Consider the following 16,902-nt stretch of genomic DNA (forward strand, 5'->3'; position numbering starts at 1 on the left):
ATGATGTATAAAATAAAACGATAAAACAAATGGTAAAGTGTAACATTTCTCTCTTAGAATAAGCAGTAATTTTATATATTAAATCAATGTTCTCACATCAGTATTTGAGAGTCAATAATCTTCAAAATATACTTTCTCATAAGGAAATATTCATGAATATATCCATGAAGTCTTTAGTGTAATAAATACTTAAAAATATAGAATCGTACAAGTTTTGATAGATGAAATGAAATGAAAGCATTTTAACTGGTATCACTGTAACTAAAGCAAGTGTATCTACCTCCTCTTCTTCTGCTACTTTAGATTCACGGAGTGCAGTTGGGAATACACGAGGAGTGAAGTTTATTTTAATATTTCCAACAGAGCGAGGAGCAGGAATACAGTCTTCCTTTAACTTTGCAAAAAATATATTTTCTGAATTTCTCCCTGCAAAAGCAATAGTAGAAGTAAACCATTTATTTCTCACTTTCTAGTTAACAAATTGACTTTTAAAATGATTACATATCTAAGCTAATCCTGAAATCTTAAACAAATAAACCAACGATATTTTCTGCAAAAAGAAATATAACATGGCAGCTAATCTATTCTTTAATCAGTGACTCCACTACTTTTCTAGGATTCTCTTTGTTGAACTATAACGTTCAATTTACATCATCTCTAAGGAAGAGCACTTAAGCAACTCTATATCACTCTAGATGAGGAACTTATACAAAGCCATCATTGTCAATACCACCCCCTATAGCAATATCTCCTATACATTTCCTTATGAGGGTGTAAGTTTTTCTACCATCAGAGAGAGCTAATGAGAAAAGGCAAAGAATACTAATGAAAATCTGAATATTTAAATAAAAGTGATGAGCTGTAATGACTGTTAAGCCAATATAAGAAGGGAAATTAATATATATGTTGGAACATAACCTATTTAAGTAAAGAAAAAGAAAAGGTAGCTTAAAAACAACAGCAGCAACAACAAAAAGCAAAACCACTAAAGAACCAAAAATAGGATACACAGGCTTAAAGGCAAATATCAAAACTGGTGAAAAAAAAAAATTTGCAAGAAATAGGATAGGGCCAGGTGGAATGGCACTTGCCTGTAATTGTAACAACTCAGGAGTCTGAGACTGAAGTATCACAAGTTTGAGATCAGCCTCAGCAACTTAGCAAGACCCCATTTCTAGAGTGCCCCTGGGTGTACACACACACACACACACACACAGCAGGAGTAATATCCTTGACAGAAAATGAATATAAACAAAGAAAGAAAGAGAAAAAATAATCTTACAATTTAAAAAACTTGAAAAAGGCCAAGTGTAATCCAGCTACTTGGGAGGCTAAGGCAGAAGAATGACTTGAGCCTAGGAGTTCCAGGCCAGCCTGGGCAACATAAAGAGATCCATCCCATAAATAAATAATTAAATAAAAACAGAAAAAGACCTGAGTAGACATTTCAAAGGAGGGGTGCAGGTAAGAGAAAAGACCTCTTGTACCCAAGAATGGGAGCCATATGATGTGAAGACAGAAGTGAACCTTCCAGTCTGGACCTTGGTTCCTATGGAACATAGTCATCTATCAGACCTAGATTGATCACTGTAGCATAACAAAGTGTTACATTACAATAAATTAATTTTTTGGGTCTCTTTATTACAATGGTTAGCTTGAGCCCACCTTATGTTCAAAAGTAGACATAAATAAATAAGAGAAATTTATGGTAACAAATTTAAAAAGATGAAATGTGCAATTTAGAAACAAATTACCAAAATTAACTTGAAAAAATAGAAAATTTGAAAAACCCAGAACTATTATAAAACTAAACATATAAAACTAGCTGTGAACTATTATAAAATTATATGGCACACACCTGCTCAGGGGGGCTGAGGCAGGAAGACTGTAAGTTTGAGATCACAACTGACAATTTATTGAGATCCTGTCTCAAAATAAAAAAAACAAAAGGGCTCAAAAGGGCTGAGGATATGGCTCAGTGGTAGAGCACTCCTGGGTTCAATAAATAAATAAATAACCCGGTCTGTGGCACTCTGTGATACTTTCACAAAACAAAAAGACGTGCTTGGTCCTTTCAATCTAAAACCTCATTTATTTTAATTCTCAGAATTTAAGAAAACACTTTTAATGATTTCCTCTATTTTTCTTTCCCTTTCCCTAATATTTCTACTATGTGATGCTGGACATCTTGGTTGAATCTTCTAATGCTTTTCCTATTTTAAATTTTTTTGTCATTCTGTTCTACTTTCTGAAAAATTTCCCAAACTTTTTGCTTTCTCAGTATTCTTTATTTTAGCCTCGTAGCCCATTTTTCAATATTAAGGATTAAACCCAGGGTCTTGCACATACTAGGCAAGCACTCTATTACATGCTACATCCCTGGCCTGTTTTTCTTTTAAAATTTCAAGACAGTATTTCGCTAAGTTGCCCAGTGTGCCTCGAACTTGTGATCCTCTTGCCTCACCCATCCAGAGTGGCTGAATTACAGGCATGTGCCACTGCACCAGGCTGAACTCTGCTCTTTTTTTTTTTTAATTTATTTTTATTGTAAACAAATGGGATACATGTTGTTTCTGTTTGTACATGGAGTAACAGCATACCATTTGCATATTCATAAATTTACATAGAGTAATGATGTTTGATTCATTCCATTATTTTTTTCTTCCCCCCAACCCCTCCCACCTCTCTTTTCCCTCTATACAGTCCCTCCTTCCTCCATTCTTGTCCCACTCCCACCCCCCATTAACTGTCATCATCCGCTTATCAGTGAGATCATTCGTCTTTTGGATTTTTGAGATTGGCTTATCTCACTTAACATGATATTCTCCAATTTCATCCATTTGCCTGCAAATGCCATAATTTTATTATTCTTTATAGCTGAGTAATATTCCGTTGTATATATATACCACAGTTTCTTTATCCATTCATCAATTGAAGGGCATCTAGGTTGGTTCCATAGTCTAGCTATTGTGAATTGAGCAGCTATGAACATTGATGTGGCTGTATCTCTGTAGTGTGCTGATTTTAAGTCCTTTGGGTATAGACTGAGGAGTGGGATCGCTGGGTCAAATGGTAGGTCCATTCCAAGTTTTCTAAGGAATCTCCACACTGCTTTCCAGAGTGGCTGCACTAATTTGCAGTCCCACCAGCAATGTATGAGTATACCTTTTTCCCCACATCCTCTCCAACACCTATTGTTGCTTGTGTTCTTGATAATCGCCATTCTAATTGGGGTGAGATGGAATCTTAGTGTAGTTTTGATTTGCATTTCTCTTATTACTAAAGATGGTGAACATTTTTTCATATATCTGTTGATTGCTTGTACATCTTCTTCTGTGAAGTGTCTGTTCGTTTCCTTAGCCCATTTGTTGATTGGGTTATTTGTATTCTGGGTGTAGAGTTTTTTGAGTTCTTTATATATTCTGGAAATTAGCGCTCTATCTGAAGTATGAGAGGCAAAGATATTCTCCCACTCTGTAGGCTCTCTCTTCACATTGCTGATAGTTTCCTCTGCTGAGAGAAAGCTATTTAGTTTGAATCTATCCCAGTTATTGATTCTTGCTTTTATTTCTTGTGCTATGGGAGTCCTGTTAAGGAAGTCTGATCCTAAGTCAACAAGGTGAAGATTTGGACCTACTTTTTCTTCTATAAGATGCAGGGTCTCTGGTCTGATTTCAAGGTCCTTGATCCATTGTGAGTTGAGTTTTGTGCAGGGTGAGAGATAGGGGTTTAGTTTCATTCTGTTGCATATGGATTTCCAGTTTTCCCAGCACCATTTGTTGAAGAGGCTATCTTTTCTCCATTGCATATTTCTGGAACCTTTGTCTAGTATGAGAAAATTGTATTTATTTGGGTTTGTGTCCGTGTCCTTTATTCTGTACCATTGATCTACCTGTCTATTTTGGTGCCAATACCATGTCGTTTTTGTTACTATTGCGTTGTAGTACAGTTGAAGTTCTGGTATTGCGATACCCCATTTCATTTTTCCTGCTAAGGATTGCTTTAGCTATTCTGGGTTTCTTATTCTTCCAGATGAATTTCATGATTGCTGCTCTATTTCTGTGAGGTACATCATTGGGATTTTAGTTGGAATTGCATTGAATCTGTATAGCACTTTTGGTAGTATGGCCATTTTGACAATATTAATTCTGCCTATCCAAGAACATGGGAGATCTTTCCATCTTCTAAGGTCTTCCTTAATTTCTTTCTTCAGTGTTTTGTAGTTTTCATTGTAGAGATCTTTTACCTCTTTGGATAGATTTTATAGACTGCTTTTTTGCTGAATTCATTGATGAGGTCTAGAAGTTTTCTGGAGGAGGTTTTTGGATCCTCTAAATATAGAATCATGTCATCAGCAAATAGTGACAGCTTTGGTTCCTCTTTTCCTATTCATATCCCTTTAATTTCTTTAGTCTGCCTAACTGCTCTTGCTAGAATTTCGAGGACAATGTTGAATAGAAGTGGTGAAAGAGGACATCCCTGTCTTGTTCCCGTTTTTAAAGGGAATGCTTTCAGTTTTTCTCCATTAAGCATGATGTTGACCATGGGCTTACCATAAATAGCCTTTACAATGTCCAGGTATGTTACTACTATCCCTATTTTTTCTAGTGTTTTCAGCATGAAGGGTTGTTGTATATTGTCAAATGCTTTTTCTGTGTCAATTGAAATAACCATATGATTCTTATCCTTAAGTCTATTGACATGATGGATTATGTTGATTGATTTACGGATGTTAAACCATCCTTGCATTCCAGGAATGAACCCCACTTGATCATGGTGCACAATTTTCTTAATATGTTTTTGGATAAGGTTTGCCAATATTTTGTTAAGGATCTTTGCATCTATATTCATCAAGGATATTGGTCTAAAATTTTCTTTCCTTGATGTGTCTTTTCCTGGTTTGGGTATGAGGGTGATATTAGCTTCATAGAATGAGTTCGGTAGGGTACCCTCCTTTTCTATTTCCTGGAATACTTTGAGAAGTATTGGAATGAGTTCTTCTTTGAAGGTCTTGTAGAACTCGGCTGAGAATCCATCTGGTCCTGGGCTTTCCTTGGATGGTAGATTTTTAATGGCTTCTTCTATTTCATTGCTTGATATTGATCTGTTTAAATCGTGTATGTCCTCCTGGTTCAGTGTGGGAGGAGCATATGTCTCTAGAAATTTCTCAATGTCTTCGGTACTTTCTATTTTGTTGGAATACAGATTTTCAAAGTAGCTTCTCATTATGTTCTGTATCTCAGTGGTGTCTGTTGTGATATTTCCTTTTGCATCATGTATTTTAGTAATTTGAGTCTTCTCTCTCCTCTTTGTTAGTGTGGCTAAGGGTTTATCTATTTTGTTTACTTTCTCAAAGAACCAACTTCTGTTATGTCAAATTTTTGAATAATTTCTTTTGTTTCAATTTCATTGATTTCAGCTCTGATTTTAATTATTTCCTGTCTTCTACTACTTTTGCTGTTATTCTGTTCTTCTTTTTCTAGGGCTTTGAGCTGTAATGTTAGGTCATTTAATGGTTGACTTTTCATTCTTTTCGGGAATGCGCTCCATGCAATGAATTTTCCTCTTAGTACCGCTTTCATAGTGTCCCAGAGATTTTGATATGTTGTATCATCATTCTCATTGACCTCTAAGAATTTTTTAATCTCCTCCCTGATGTTTTTTGTTATCCATGTTTCATTCAATAGCATATTATTTAGTCTCCAAGTGTTGAAGAAATTTCCCTTTTTTACTTTGTCATTGATTTCTACTCTCAGTCCATTATGATCTGATAGAACACAAGGCAGTATCTCTATTTTTTTGCATTTCCTAAGGGCTGCTTTGTGGCATAACATATAGTCTATTTTCGAGAAGGTTCCATGTGCTGCTGAGAAGAAAGTGTATCCATTCGTTGATGGATGGAATATTCTATATGTGTCTATTAAGTCTAGGTTATTGATTGTGTTATTGAGTTCTATGGTTTCTTTGGATGGATTTTGTTTGGAAGATCTATCTAGTGGTGACAGCGGTGCATTAAAGTCGCCCAGAATTATTGTGTTTTGGTTATGTGATTCTTGCAATTGAGAAGGATTTGTTTGATGTACAGGGATGCACCATTGTTTGGGGCATAAATATTTACTATCGCTATGTCTTCCTGATTTATGATTCCCTTAAGCAGTATGAAATGTCCTTCTTTATCCCTTCTGACTAACTTTGGCTTGACGTCCACTTTATCTGATATAAGGATGGAAACCCCCGCTCTTTTACTGGGTCCATGTGCATGGTAGGTTTTTTCCCATCCTTTCACCTTTAGTCTGTGGATGTCTTTTTCTATGAGATGAGTCTCTTGCAGGCAGCATAGTGCTGGGTCTTTCTTTTTAATCCATTCTGCCAGTCTATGTCTTCTGATTGATGAGTTTAGGCCATTAACGTTCAGGGTTATTATTGAGAAATGATTTGTATTCCCAGTCATTTGGCTTATTTTTGCTTTTTAAGTTGGCTTGGTTTCTCCTTTGGTTTTTCTCTAAGGTAGTTCCTCCCTTTGCTGACCTCCATTGTTGTTTTTCATTTCCTCCTCATGGAATATTTTGTTGAGAACATTCTGTAGTGCAGGCTTTCTATTTGTAAATTCTTTTAACTTTTGTTTATCAAGGAAGGATTTCATTTCATCTTCAAATCTGAAGGTTAGTTTTGCTGGGTATAGGATTCTTGGTTGGCAACCATGTTCTTTCAGAGCTTGAAATATGTTGGTGCAGGCCCTTCTAGCTTTTAGAGTCTGGGTTGAGAAGTCGGCTCCTATCCGTATTGGTCTCCCCCTATATGTAATCTCATGCTTTTCTCTCACAGCCTTCAAAATCCTATCTTTATAGGCATTTTCATTATAATGTGTCTTGGTGTGGATCTGTTGTGATTCTGTGCATTTGGTGTTCTGTAAGCCTCTTGTATTTGATTTTCTATTTCATTCTTCAGGTTTGGGAAATTTTCTGATATTATTTCATTGAGTAGGCTGTTCATTCCTTTGGTCTGTATCTCTGTGCTTTCGTCAATCCCAATAATTCTTAAATTTGGTCTTTTCATGATGTCCCATAGTTCTTGGAGATTCTGTTCATGATTTCTTACCATCGTCTCTGTTTGGGCAACTTTAATTTCAAGATTAAATATTTTGTCTTCATTGTCTGAGGTTCTGTCTTCCAAGTGGTCTAGTCTGTTGGTGATGCTTTCCACTGAGTTTTTAATTTGGTTTATTGTCTCCTTCATTTCAAGGATTTACATTTGGTTTTTTTGAGAATCTCTATCTCTTTGTTGAAATGATCTTCTGCTTCCTGCAGGTGCTCTTTCAGCTATTGGTATTATCATTCATTACCTGCATTTGCTCTCTTATCTCATCCTTTGCTTCGCGAATCATCTTAATCATGTATAATCTGAAGTCCTTTTCTGACATTTCTTCTAACATACTATCATTGGATTCTATTACTATAGAATCTAGATTTGTTTGGATCATTTTCTTCCCTTGTTTTTTCATGTTGTTCATGTATCTTCCCTTCTAGCGCTGCAGTTCTGGGGTGCTGCAGATTTCCCCCTATAGGCTTATAGTGGCCCTATAGGTTTCCAAAACCCTTTCTTTAAGGAGAAATCATTATTAGCAGTGCCCAAATCAGACACTATGCAATCCTAGACCAAATAGCCCCTATGGGGACAATAACATCATGTAAATAAGGGAGAAAGCGACTCTGAGGGAATAGGTAAACAGAAGGAAAAGAAAGCAAGAAACATAAAGAAATAAAAACTTAAATATTTTTTTTAAAAAGGAGAAAAAAGAAAATCTACTGTATAATAGTCATATATTAATGAAACCTTCCATGTTCAGTAGACTGATGTATGAGAGGTACCTGACAATGAGCTTCAAGCCTCCAGCAGGCGTCTCATGATGGGATTTGCCCCACCCGAAGATGGGAGCTACAGCTTCCAGGATTATCCAAGATGGCTGCTCTGGCTTCCAAATGTGTTGGCAAATGGGGAGCTGCAGCTCAGGGGTGGACGTGGTCAGTGGAGGTCCTGGAGACAGGATGCAGTTGGTCCGGCAGTGGTCCTGGAGGTCGGGTGTGTTTGGTGTGGTTGTGGGATCCAGGAGGCCGGGTGCAATCAGTTGGTCTGTGTTCCCGGTGATAGGGCAGTCAGTTGGTCTGGGGGTCGGTTTCAGAGGCTTCGGTCCATGGTCTGTGGTCGCCTGGCTCTGTTGCTTTTGTGCCTGTGACAAGGTAGTACATCGCCATTGCCAGAATGCGCGGCAAACCAAAGCTGCTTGTCTCCCAGTGGCAATCTCGAACTCTGCTCTTTTGAACTGTATATTCATTCTTTCATTAGTTCCACCCTGTCTTTATTACTGTAGCTTGATGCTAAGTCTCCAAATCAGGTAGTTTAATCCATCTTTTTTTTTCCATTTCTTTCACTATTCTAGGTCGTTTGCGTTCTTATATAAAATTTTAACATCAACTTGTCAGTTTCTAAGGGATTTCTATTGGAATTGCACTGAATCTATAGTCGATTTAAAGAGAATTGGAGGGTTGGGTTTGTGGTTCAGTGGTAGAGCGTCTGCCTGACACGTGTGAGGCACTGTGTTTGATCCTCAGCACCAAATATAAATAAATTAATTAATTAATTAATTAAAAAATAGAATAAAATAAAGGTATTGTGCAATACCATCTACAACTTAAAAAAATAGAGGAGAAAATAAAGAGAATTGGAACCAGGTGTGGAAGTACATGCCTGTAATTGTAGCAACTTATCAGTTGAGGTAGGAGGATCTCAAGTTTGAGGACAGCCTCAGCAACTTAGTGAGGTCCTAAACAATTTAGCAAAATCCTGTCTCAAAATAAAAAATAAAAAAATGACTGGGGATGTGGTTCAGGGTTCAATCTGTAATACCAAAATCAATTAATTAATCAATAAAAATTGGCATCTTAACAATATCCAGTTTTGTGATTCATGAACATGTTATACCTTTTCATTTATGTAGGCTTTTTAAACTATCTCTCATCAATTATTCCATAACTTTTAGTGATGAGATCTTGAATTTCTTTTGTTAAATTTATTCATAAATATTTCATGTTTCTTGGGCTACTAAATATGAATTAAAGTTTGATTTTCCAATTGTTTGCTGTTGATCAATAAAAAAATCAAGTGACTTTTATAATATTATAACCCAAGACACTGCTAAATCTACTTACTAGTTAGCAGTTATTCTGTATCTTCTTTAGGGATTTCTACATTGAAAATCATTTCTACTTCTCACTTTTTTTTTTTTTTTTTGGTGGTGGTACTGGGGATTGAACCCAGGGGACCTTAACCACTGAACTGGCCCTTTTTTTTTTTAATTTTTAATTTTGAGACAGGGTCTCGCTATGTTGGGTATAGCCTCACTAAGTTGCTGAGGCTGGCTTTGAATTTGTGATCCTCCTGCCTCAGCTTCCCAATACATTGGGATTACAGGCTTGAGTGACCACATCCAACTTCACCTAATCTTTATGCTTTTTATTTCTTCTTGTGTTAATACAATGGCAAAGACCTCCAGTATAATGTTGAATAGAAGTAGTAAAAGTGGACAACTTTGTATTGTTCTTGGATCTATGGGGCAAAGCATTCAATAATTCAACAGTAAATATGTGTACTTGGAAAATACGAAATTTTCTGAGAAAGTTTTCATAAATTAGTGTTGGATTTTGTCAAATGTCTTTCTGTAATACTGAAATGATCATATTTTTTCCTTTATTCTATTAATGTGATGAATTACAATGAATGATTTTCAAATGGTAAGCTAACTATGCATTCCTAAATAAATTCTATTTTTTATTGCAGGACTCAATTTGTTACTGTATTGTTGTGGATGTTTGCATTTATATTCATAAGGCACATAGGCTTGCAATTTTCTTTTTCTGTAATGACTTTGTCAGGATTTGATTTTAGAATTAGACTGGCTTCAAAAAGGGTTGGGGAGCCGGGTGCAGTGGCTCAAGAGACTGTAAGGCAGAAGCATTGGGAGTCAAAGCCAGCCTCAGGAAAGCAAGGTGCTAAGCAACTCAGTGAGACCCTGCCTCTAAAGAAAATACAAAATAGGGCTGGGGATGCTGCTCAGTGATCAAGTACTCCTGAGTTCAATCCCTGGTACATTCCCCACCCCCCAAAAAAGTAGGGGGTAAAAGTTGAGAAGTATTCCTAAAAAGAGTTGAAAAGTATTCATAAAACAATATTCTGTTTTACAAAAGATTTTTATGTAAAATTGGTATTATTTCTTCTTTAAATGTTTGGTAGAATCCATTATTGATATCATTGGGGCCTAGAGTTTTCTTTATGGAATTTTTTTTTTCCCAAGTCCTAGGGGCATTCAAACTTAGGTCTTCAAACAGGCTAGGCAAATGTTATAACACTAAACTACACTGTCCCTGTAGGAAGGTTTATAACAGCCAGTTCAGTTCCTGTAACTCTTCAGATTTCCTCTTTTTTCTGTGCCAATTATGGTACACTTTATTTTTTAATAAATTAGTATATTTCATCTCGGTTGCTTAATTTGTTAGCATAAACTGTTTCACAGTATTCTGTGACCAAAATGGTTACTGAGTGACTAATGGGTACATACAGCATGGACACAGAGGACAAAAGGATGATTCACATCCTGGGCAGGACAGAGCAGGATGGCACACTACTCAGAACAGTGAATAATTTACAACTTTAAAGTTTGTCAGAGGTATGTATGTATAGGAAAAGCATAGTATGTGTAGGGTTCATTAATATCCTCAGTTTCAGGAATCCACTGGGGGTCTCAGAACATATCCCTCAAGGATAAAGGGAGACCCCTATAAATCTACAATAAATTTCAATACTCTAAAATCAGATAAAGTCAAAATTAGCTTTCAATAAAGAATTATAGTCTTTTACCTATCTTTGAACACATCGGGATCAAAAGCCAGAAGCAGCCCTTATTTACTGAAGACCAAGTTTGCTTATAGTACTCATTTTCCTGAGTCACGTTAGAATAGGGTCTTTGAATGAAATTCCTAGTTCCTCACATCTAAAGGAATAAATGAATACTCCTTAGACTGCTCGGACACTCGAAGTCTTTTGACACCTAAATTAAGCACATTTTCAACAGTACCTGCATCATTTTTTTAAGGTACACAAGCAATGAAGACACTGAATCTTTAGTCATTTATTAGAAAAGCTCACTACTCCCTATAAGAAGAAATATATTTCTGATATATTTTGTTTTAATCTTCATATTGTAATGCTTATTCTCAATATACAAAACAATGACCTAATACTGTGAACAAATTTACCGAAATAATAATGATCATAATAAAAGTATCATATATATTTCAACAACAGTACTCACTTTTCCAGAATTATTAAAGTAATCAGGTACCTTTTGTGGCAAGATTTCTAGATGCTGAATTTTTAGTGAGATTTTTATGTTTTAATTTTTTTCTTTCTTCTTCAGTTTGCTTTTCTTGTTGATGTAATTTCTTTTCTTTCTGAATTCTTTTTCGTTCTTCAGCTTTTCTTTGACATTCTTTCCAGGCTTCCAATTCTTTAGTTGCTTTTCTTCGTTCATTTTCTTTCATATCTTCTATTTTCTTCCTCTCTTCTTCTTCAATCTGTAAAAATTACAATTACCAAATCCTTTAAGACACATAAAAAACATTTCTTTAAATAGATTATACTAGTTAATTATTCTTATCTCTAAACTTCTGCCATTGCATCTGTAGCCATAGTAGTAAATAAAGAATAAAAATGGGAAAGACAAATTATTTAATAGAATGCCTATTGATTTGTGGGTCATGGAACACATGTTTTAGTCCTGGATCTACCACTAATTACTGTTCCGATCTTGGGCAATCACTTCCTCTAAGTTCAGTTTACTCATATATAAAATGTGGTGGGTATTGTTATATTATATCTAAGGGTTCCATTAAAAAGTTAGAATTTATTATTCTAAAAGTTAAGTAAGTTCCCCCCAAACCTACGTACATATACCCACCAAAACATATACACAAACCAAACGTGTGCCCTTCTACTTATCCCAGTCTTACCTTATCTTAGGACTGAAGTTCTACCCACCCTCACCTGAGAAAAGAGGGCACAGTAGAGAAGGAAATAGGAAAGATAAACAGAGAGTTTGTTTCTGGTGGATGGAAATGCCTGAACTCTTAATCCTGCTGCTGATTATGTTTGCACTGTAGCTGTTTAATGCTTTCACGTAAAAAGCTAAACATTGGATGAATTTGAAAGCAGTATCTTGTATAGGAGTGTGGCAACATTTTTTACCTCTAAAAATGTCTTCACGCAGACAAGAAAAAAAATGTTAAATAGAGCAAATGGTTGGTGTACATGACTATCTGATTTTCATATGGTAAAGAAAATTTCTCACCTCTATCCTCTAGAGAAGTATTTTCTCCATTGATCAAAATGTCCTGTTACCCAATACAGTAGGCATTAGCCACACATTGCTAATTTAAACACTTTGAATGTGGCTATTATGACTGAGGAACTGAATTTTCAATTTTACTTTCATATATATATATATATATATATATGTGTGTGTGTGTGTGTGTGTATATACATAATATATATACTTATATAAACATATTTATATATGTGTTTACAGTACTGTGGACTGAACCCAGGGGCTCTTAACCACTGAACTACATCTCCAGTTCTTTTTTGTTTTGAGATAGGGTCTCACTAAGTTGCTAAGGCTGGTCTCAAACATATGATCCTTCTGCCTCAGCCTCTTGAGTTGCTGGGATTATAGTTATTTGCTACCTATAATCAATATATATTGTTGTGCCAGCAATGTATATTTAAAGTAATTTACATTTAAATAGTACATCTAGAGTGGTTCTAGAATAGGGACATGGTGGATGAAGGCTCCTAGAGATTGTATTGCTTTAGGATACAAACTTTATAAGAAATCAGTACTGAAAGGTGCTCTATAATATCTACATGACTTAATACTCTCTTCTGGAAGACTATTTTCCTACTGAACTTTGAGACAAAAACTTCAAAATAAATTTCACAGGATACTGAAAGAATTCTAATTCTGTTGCTATGGTTTGGATCTGGTTTCTGCCCAACATTCATATATTAGAGGCCTAGTCCTTTGACTGGTGATGTGGGAGGTGGTAGGGTGGGACCTTTAAGAACTGTGGCCTAGTGGGAGATCCTTAGGTCACTAGGGGCACTGTCCTCAGAAGGGATTAAAATCGTTCTTTGGAGACCCTTGAGTCAGTTTTAGAGAGAGCAAGTTGTTATAAAAGCCTGAGCCTGATACCTGAATCACTCTCTGGCTTCCTATCTTGGGATATGATCTCCTGCTCTCACACATGCTCTTCCTATCATGTTATCCATCAGAGGCTGAGCAGATGGGGCTCCCTGATCTTAGACTTTCAGTCTCTAAAACTGAGCTAAATGAACCTCTTTTCTTTATAAAGTTACCCAGCTTCAGGTGTTTTCTTACAGTAATGAAAAATAGATAAAATACATTCACCTAAGGCTTGGGCTAAGCAGAGAAGATAATAATTACTACATATTCTAAATTCAGAGAGTTGCCAGTGAACTTCCAACAAGATGGGTTAGGGAGAATTTATACATAGCAATGAGCCAGCATTTATATACTTGGCAAAGGGGATTATGAACAGTCAGTATTAAAGATCAAAAAGGAGAAAATAATGATTTTACCCAGTTTAATAAAGTTTGCCTTTTATTCTTTCTGCCCTAAGACAAGGAAAAAGGAAAAGTATATCAAGTCAGACATGCTCACCCCTCATAATCTGTATTGACAGAAATTTTTAATTTCAGCTTAAAACAATACATCTTTATTTATTTAAAATTTAGTTGTAGACGGACACAATACTTTGGTTCTGAGGATCAAACCCAGTGCCTCGTACATGCAAGGCAAGCCACTACCTCTGAGCTACAACCCCAGCCCAAAACATCTTTATAGTCTAATGGTTTGGGTGGGTCTAGATTTGGGATCCGCTTATTTGGGTCCTCTACTTCAAGGTCTCTTAAGAGGCTGCAATCAAGGTGTCAGCCAGAGCTGGAGTCAGATATGAAGGCTTAGTTGAGGCAGGATCTGTTTCTAAGCTCACATGTTTGTTGGCAGGATCCAGCACCTTGCAGACTGTTGGATTAATGGCCTCCAGTCTTTGCTGGCTGTCAGCCAGAAATAACCTTCTGTTCCTAGCCATGATGGCCTTTCTGCAGGACAGCTCACAATATTGCCTTTTGCTTCATCAAAGGCAGCAAGGACAGCTGCTCAAGGCAGAGACCTTTGTTTCACATTTCAATCTTTATTTCTCCCACATTCAGTCAGTTACCGTGCCCTACAGATCCTAACACTAAAGTGTCTCTCAAGTCTGTCTTCTCCTCTCCATTTTAAGTCCTAAGATTCAGTACTCATCTTTGCTCTACTGCTATTCTACAGAGTCTCTCTAGCTTGGTACTGTACCCACATAGATTCTACAACCAGCTCTCTGGAAGTGGGAAAAACACTGATTTGCAGTATCTGCTGATTTCTGTGAGGCAAATACCCCCACCCTGGCTCATTTCCATCTACTGTCAGTGGGAACAGTGTTGGGAAGAGATGCTCAGTAGCTCACCATTATATAGTGTTTCCACTCTCCAGATACTGTAGATTTTTTAAAAACATCTCAGAAACTTGGATAATAGTAAAATGTAGTAAGTTAATTAGGAAATGATAAACCTTTTAAATCTTTAATTTTAGTATAATTTAATATTTAATAATGGCTATGTTTAATAACCTACTCAGAAAATTCCTAGCTACATACCACTGCCCTGGCCCTTGTCTTTATAATCAAGATGCCCAAAGCACTGTAGTCATTTCAACACAAATAACACCATATATCACTGCCCCTGCTCTTTCTGGTGGTTTCTCATGGTCCAAAATCCTTTATGTATAAAAGACCCCTCATCCTCTACCATACCTGATGGCTCCAGCTGTATTCTGGGTGGAAATTAAACAAATGATGGCAATAAAAAAGACCCTAACACTGTGCTAAGCACTCAACATTACATGCATTATATTGTTTAATCTTTGCAACAATCATATGAGTTAGCTACTTTTATTATCCCCATTTTGCAAATGAGGAAAGTGAAGTGTCTAAGTGACTTGTAAAAGTTTATGTGGAGAATAAGTAACAGAACTGGTCCAATAATAAAACCCAGACTCTTAGGATTATGACAGTCTCATCAACAATCCAACACTCCCCACACGCACTATGTTCTTCCTATCTTTTTCCCATTGCACATGTTTTTTCTCTATCTAGAATGTCACATGACTAGTGACACCAGCAGCACCATCACTTTACCCTTACCTAAGCAAGGAGCTGCTACTCTTAAGTACCTCATTCAATGGTACTTAGAACTAGGTACTTCAGCTACTTTCTAAACTGGGAGGTAAGAGAAACTGAGAGACTCAAGAGTATACAGCCAACCCTGGAGTCGAGCAGCCCTGAAGGCAGGACTGATATGGGGCAATAAGCATTTAAAAAATAAGACAAAAACCTCATTTTCTCCAAGTGCCAAGGCATGAAGGAATAACTAAGGTGTCTTAGGATTGAAAACAGTCAAAATGTATTCCTATTAAAATGAAATGCAGTCTAGCTAACTATTCCTTCTTTGTTTTGTTGTCTTTTTTGTTTTTGGTGTTTTATTTTGAGTGGGGGTGTTATTTGTTTGGTATTTAGGATTCAACTGGGCCCCTGAGCATACTAAACACACACCGTACCATTGAGCTATACCCCCATCCCACAACTGCCCCTTCTTAAGCTATAACTAAATTAGAAAGAAAGAAAGGAGAGGGAAGGGGGTGGGTAGAGAGGAGGAGGAGGGAAGAGGGAAAGGGGAGGTCAGGTAGGAGGAAGGAGGGAGAGATGGATGGAGGAAATGGGAGAAAGAAAAAAAACTCATAATACTATCCAAAGCTAAGAACTTAACTCACAAATAGTTCATTGCCAGGATCCCTGTGGCACGCAGAAGTCTAGAGCATTCTAGAGTACTATATTCCCCTACCCTGTTCCTCCTAAAGATTTCTTTAGCCATGCTAGAACAGCAATTTCCAGAAAACAAAGCAGGAATTGGAAAGAACATGAATGGTCCTAAAGAAAGGAAAAGAAATTTAACAGACAAAAAATTGGGTAGGTGGGATTCCTCATTAGTAGTCAATCGAAAGTCCCTTCCCGACTCCTTCCCTTTGACCTCAAACACTCTTACCAACTACGGAAGAACATATCTGGAATCAAAAGACCAGACAGAGGTTTGTGGAGATGGGCTCCCAGCTCCTGACTATCTTCCAAAGGAGCACCATCAACGTCAGAAGGTGGGATTTGGCTCCAAAAAAAGCACCATAAAGATGGTACATGTGTGTCGGTTGTACGTGCTATTGGGTCTGTTGTTTCTATAGAAGATTCTGGCAGTAGAGAGAAAGTTCTTGATGGTATGAGTTTTCTTAGGAAGATGAGGATATTGTAGGACCTTGCTAATTAGAATTCAGGTCATCTGGTCTGTGAACCACCATTTTTTTAGACATTCGGGCTTCTGAAAATCTTTTTAATCAAAGAAAGAAACGTTTCCTTCTTTCTATGCTAGAAAGAAGGCATATCTGGAATGTTATGGCTTAGAAAAACAAGTTAACTGTTAGTACTATATGGGTAGGAGAACAATTCAGGGAGGTACAGAGCCTAAAAGGACACCACCATCTGGCTTCCCTGTTTCCAAATTGGATGAACTCTATCCACTATGGTGTCCAAAGCATCTTATTAACAGTATCTATCTTTTCTGTTAGTTTTTCCTCACTCTGACCAAAATACCTGATAAGAACAAGATAGGAGAAGAAAAGTTCGCTTGGGG

General features: G+C 36.7%; 1 protein-coding gene across 5 annotated transcripts in view; it reads right to left on the minus strand.

Annotated features, from left to right (window-relative positions):
• Positions 1-16,902, minus strand: part of DNAAF4 (dynein axonemal assembly factor 4) — a 68,877-nt gene that overhangs the window by 33,146 nt on the left and 18,829 nt on the right. For all 5 annotated transcript variants that reach the window (XM_079129963.1, XM_079129966.1, XM_079129962.1 and 2 more), the window contains exons 4-5: positions 11,396-11,627; positions 281-426 (exon numbers count right to left, since the gene is read on the minus strand). In XM_079129963.1, coding sequence (XP_078986089.1) covers positions 281-426; positions 11,396-11,627 — 378 coding nt within the window. The remainder of the gene's footprint in view (positions 1-280; positions 427-11,395; positions 11,628-16,902) is intronic.

The sequence above is a fragment of the Sciurus vulgaris genome, assembly GCF_902686455.1.
Source record: "Sciurus vulgaris genome assembly, chromosome: 2".
In the NCBI taxonomy this organism is placed as follows: Eukaryota; Metazoa; Chordata; class Mammalia; order Rodentia; family Sciuridae; genus Sciurus; species Sciurus vulgaris.